Raw genomic sequence first — 5,000 nt, 5'->3', positions numbered from 1 at the left:
ATGGCTCTTCCCGATCGTGTTGTGGCTGGCCTCTCAACTCACCTCTTTGAGTAGAGTAACTTTTACTCTTCTCAAACAACCTGCCAACTTCAAATTTTCTTGCAACCCCTGTTTGTTTTTTTCCTTGGACATCAATCTTTGTACACCTCACAATCTTTTTGTTAATCTTTTTTTTGTTAACAGAGTTGAAAAGGGGTTCACATTTGTTTGCCTTTAGAACTGAAGCTCTGTATCCTCTTGGTAGGATGGTTATTTTTAAAATGGGTAGCAGTTGGAGAACAGGCTGGACCTGCTTTCAGAGTTCACACCTTTTTGTTATATCACCACTTCGTGGCTTGCGTACATCATCCTTTGTTCTTGGCAAACTATTAATGAAAAATGTTCAACATTCACCTGCTAAAAAAATGGTTGACGTCACATGGCAGGACAATACCTCTCACAGATACCCTTACATTTACCTAAGAGACAATTGTCCTTGTTCAGAGTGTTTCTTCAAAGAGTCAAGCCAACGCCTTCTTGATATTGTGCGTGATGTGGACGTTAACATCAAACCAGAGAAAGTTGAGATGACTGATTATGGTGCCGAGCTCTCAATCACCTGGCCTGATGGTCATGTCAGCTTGCTTGATGCTGATTGGCTATTTGAGAAGCGCCTTTCAGAGGAATCCAAATTACAGGCTGAGAACTGTGAGGAGGTGACAACTAGAAATGTCTTGCTCTGGGGAAATGAATTTAAAGACCAAATTCCACGCTTGAGATTTGATGACATCCTTAATGATGAGGAAGTTCAATTTGATTGGTTAAACAGTTTGTACCGATATGGTGTTATGCTGATCACAGATACTCCTGTACAAAAAGGACAGCTGGACAAATTAGGAGAGCTTGTTGGTTACTTGAGAATGACAGCCTATGGGCAAGTAAATATTAGTACTTTTGACAGAAAGTTTCTGTGGGGGTGTTGCTACTGTAGGGATAAAATAATATTGTTGTCCGTCATGTGCCATGTATCTGTTTGTAGCACTTGGTGGTTTGGTGTCATTCAAGAAGGTATTTTCAAAGTAATGGCTTAAATGGCTGGCTAAAAGTTGGACCAAGGTCAAAAGAGAAGGTCAGTGAGAAGGGCAAGGTAGTGTTCCCCCCCCCCCCCACCCCCTTGCCTCTCCTTTGACCTCACTGCATCTTTTATTGAGACATTCCATTCTCACAAGCTAACTTACAAACACCAAATCTCTCACGCCTTGCAATCAGGGGAGGGGTAGGGAGAAAGGTGACTGATTTAGTTGGCGGCAAAAAAAATGGAATTCTAAGTATGGATGGCTTAGCACTAAAATGGGTTGGAAATACATGTATGTCAAGATTATTTGCTGACCTATGCTGCCTTCTCATGCAATGATCATGGCATTTATTGCATGGAAACTATAATATTAGTCTTTCATTTTACAGGAAGACAATAATGGTGTCCACGAGGCAAAAGGCGAACAGTGTTGCATATACAACCTACACATTGCCTTTCCATTCTGATTTGCCATACTACGAATGCAAACCAGGGGTTTGTAAAATAAGTGGTTTATTTGTTTTACATGTATAATAATTATGTAATGGTAATAGGACTGAGTGGAGTCCAATTTGGTCTGTAATCATACGAGTGATAAGAAAATCGTGGGAGTCCGATTTGTTTATCACAAGTATGATTACAGACTGAATTGGACGACACAAAGTACTCTTACCAATTACCGGTAATCATAAAAATTACAATTTCAGAGAAATTAAAGAAGATGAACCAAGTTATGAAGGAAAGGGAAAATTTGCATCAAAAGACTGACAAGGGGGCGTAAATTGTTTAATGTCCATCTGAAAGAAAGAAAGAAAGAAAACCCCAATTTAGGAGCCTGTACACTGTTTCTATGGTGATTGAAACCAAGGTTGTGATTGGTTGATTTAAACTACAACTGTAACTGTTATTGGTTGATTTAAACTACAACTTTGAATGTGATTGGCTTATTGAACTTTCCAATAACAACTTGGCAAGACAAGTCGAGGAAATTGTAATTTTTATGATTAAGTTGAAAATCCATACTTACGCTGTATGGATGGTGTTACACTTGCATTAGAATCGTACCTCATTTTAATTTAAGCAACTTTTATTTCATCTGTGGTTCACCTTCAAATTTACCTTTTTTCCCCTTCATTTTTCTTTTGTCTACACCTGCATAACAAATTAATGTTTTAACAGATACAACTACTCTTTTGCTTGGAGCAAATTCCAACTGATGGAGGAGAGAACACTTTGGTGGACTCATTTCATGTGGCTCAGCAGTTGAGAGAGGAAGATCCTCATGCATATGACCTGCTTACAAGCACACACGTCCTGTTTAGAACCAGTGGTGCCGACATACTGGGCGATTACGACTTTGAAGGTGCAAGGCCAATTCTTGAGTAAGTTCATTTCCATTGGTATTTTTTGTTTAGAAGCATGGGGTGCATTTCTTGTGCCATTCCCTCAGAAGAACTGTCATGAACTTTCTGAGAGTGCCTCTATCCTCTCCACCATAAAAGGCCATTGGATTAATCCCTCCCCCTCCCCAAGGGACTTTTTTGCAAAATGTTTGATGGTAAGTGCTTTGTTACCGGTAAGTTACAGTATGACATGACCTATCTTACTCCATAATTTAGGCAAACATGATTGGGTAGAAATAAGCCGTGATGTTGGAAAATGATCAAAAACCTCTTTTAAATCATGTACTGGTGTTTATGTTTTTGTTTAGAGATTTTATGGTCCATTAGTCACTTTCTACTCTTCTTTCCAGGGTGGATCACTTAGGCCGTCTGTTGAGATGCAATCTCAATGAGGGAACCAGACAGCGCTTTCTAGGTGTAACAGCAGATAAAACACAGGAGATATACGAAGCATATTACTCATTCTCCAAACGACTAACAGATCCCAAGAACATGTTTCTTCACAAGCTCTCCCCAGGAGAGATAGTAGTGTTTGATAATGATCGTGTTCTCCATGGGCGTACTGGATACAGGCTCTCAGAGGGAATGGGCAGGTGCCTGGAATCAGCATACATTGATTGGGATGTTGCAAGATCCAAGTTAAATGTCTTAGGCAAGAAGCTTAATAAGGGTCCAGTAGCGAGAATGGATAGTGCTCTGAGTGTCACCGGGCGATGGGCTGTGGCCTAAGGTGGCTGCTATCCGGGGACAAATTTAATACTTGCCAATATTTTGACAAATTAAATGTTTCAGTAACTATTTTATGGTCACATTATAGAAGAAAAGATGTAGTAACATTGCTGGTATAACTATCAATGATTATTTTACTTTATCCTTGAACTAAGAGAAACATAATTCCACTAGTACTCGAATTCCATTGTTTAACACAATGATTTTAGAATATGAAATTTATCTTTGAACTGCAGAACACGTGAAATGAAAATCAGGAAGATCATCACAGTTAGATAGCTTTCCTTCTTAGGGTTCCTCTGATAAGCTCTGCTTCCTTTTGACCCCAGTCACTTTTCACCATGTGACTCAAACACCTGAGCATGAAGTGTTGTCACCTGTTCAACCCTGGTCCCAGAGGTTTTTCTTGAACTGCGAGAAAGATGTGAAGTGGCCGGAAGAGGAAAACCTCTTGTTACCTTGGACTTGAAGTTCACTTTCATGCAGACACCAGCTGTCAAACGCATCAAATTGATAATTACAAAAGGGACCAATGACAACTTAGCAATCATATGTCCCCTCGGTTTATTACCAATCAAATGAACCAATCTTATTGATTTGTGTGTTTGTAAAAATATCACCCAACACGAGCCTGAGGGTCAGATCCTGACCCTGGCGTCTGCACGAAAGTGACACTTAAGTCCAAGGTAACCAGAGGTTTTTCTCTTCTTGCCGCTTCGCGACTAGTCTTCGCGGCTCTCTCGTGGCTCAAGAAAAGGGTCCAGGGTACACCTTTTCTGGTGAAATTAAAAATGAATAATTGAATATTAAATGAATGTAAGGAACTACTCTTCTACAATTACTGATACTAGATATTGTTACTTGAATATGATTCCTCTATGCATTTGTAAAATACCATTTAGAAATTTTTGTAGAAAATTTTTACCTTTCAGTTTTAGTTTTCTCAGTATTAATATTTATCATCAAAAGTTAAACTAAATTAAGTTTATTAATGTGATTATAATAATTATTTTAGGTGTCTTTAATTAATATGTCCCTTTTCCATTCACTTAGTTCTTTTACTATAATTGTAATTACAGTAGTTTGAAATAGTGGAAATAAATAGACTATAGAGTGGATTGCAGAGTGGAATAATTAGTTTCTCAAAATATCCCCATAGAGAACAAAATGAAAAGATGTTGTCAAGTATGTCAAGTGAGCATACGTCACTTTGAATCAGAAACATGATTTGATTTTGACATTTCCCATCGTGGTTGTGGTTTAGTTTTCTTGCATATGATTGGCTTTTTACTTGAAACACAATAAAATTTTATAAATATTTCTAGGGTTCACAGTAATGACATAGCTTACATTAGTTTTCTAGAGATAGGTGGTAGAGGATCGGAACTAATAGTAATCTGAAGCTCAAAAGTTTTACGCTTTTAAAAGCACTAGGATTTTTTCCAAGTACACCCCTAAATCACTGTTGAAAATAAAAACCAGCCTATCTTCCTTCTTTTATCAGATTAACTATTTACCAATACATCCCCCCTCAACCTTGCATTGCACACTTATTCTTCCTCGAACATTGACATCTTTCAATTTTTGTCCAATGTTTGAGGAGACTGGTAAGGCTACAAGCGGTGATTCTGTCACTATAAGAAAGGAGTTTTGCTAACTGTTCAAAGAACCAAAATACAGTTCTGAAGTGCATCTTCAAATCCAGTTGGGTGCTTGGCTTCACCAAATACTGGGGACTTCACAAGAAAAGAATCCCCCACAAGAATACAGCAAAGTCCCCACATCAGCCCAGGGTTTCCCCCCCCTCCCCCCCC

General features: G+C 38.6%; 1 protein-coding gene across 5 annotated transcripts in view; it reads left to right on the top strand.

Annotated features, from left to right (window-relative positions):
- The window catches only part of LOC138025206 (gamma-butyrobetaine dioxygenase-like), a 6,648-nt gene extending 2,344 nt beyond the window's left edge, over positions 1-4,304 (top strand). For 3 of the 5 annotated variants that reach the window (XM_068872408.1, XM_068872410.1, XM_068872409.1), the window contains exons 2-5: positions 245-913; positions 1,444-1,549; positions 2,234-2,436; positions 2,808-4,304. In XM_068872408.1, coding sequence (XP_068728509.1) covers positions 246-913; positions 1,444-1,549; positions 2,234-2,436; positions 2,808-3,186 — 1,356 coding nt within the window. In that variant the 5' untranslated portion in view covers position 245 and the 3' untranslated portion in view covers positions 3,187-4,304. Of the gene's footprint in view, positions 1-183; positions 914-1,443; positions 1,550-2,233; positions 2,437-2,807 lie in introns of all 5 variants that reach the window. The other 2 variants (XM_068872406.1, XM_068872407.1) reach the window with 2 other exon arrangements.
- Positions 4,305-5,000: the final 696 nt, after the last annotated feature.

The sequence above is a fragment of the Montipora capricornis genome, chromosome 12 (assembly GCF_036669925.1).
Source record: "Montipora capricornis isolate CH-2021 chromosome 12, ASM3666992v2, whole genome shotgun sequence".
In the NCBI taxonomy this organism is placed as follows: Eukaryota; Metazoa; Cnidaria; class Anthozoa; order Scleractinia; family Acroporidae; genus Montipora; species Montipora capricornis.
The sequence above is the reverse complement of the archived record's forward strand: the minus strand, read 5'-3'. Positions and strand labels throughout refer to the sequence as shown.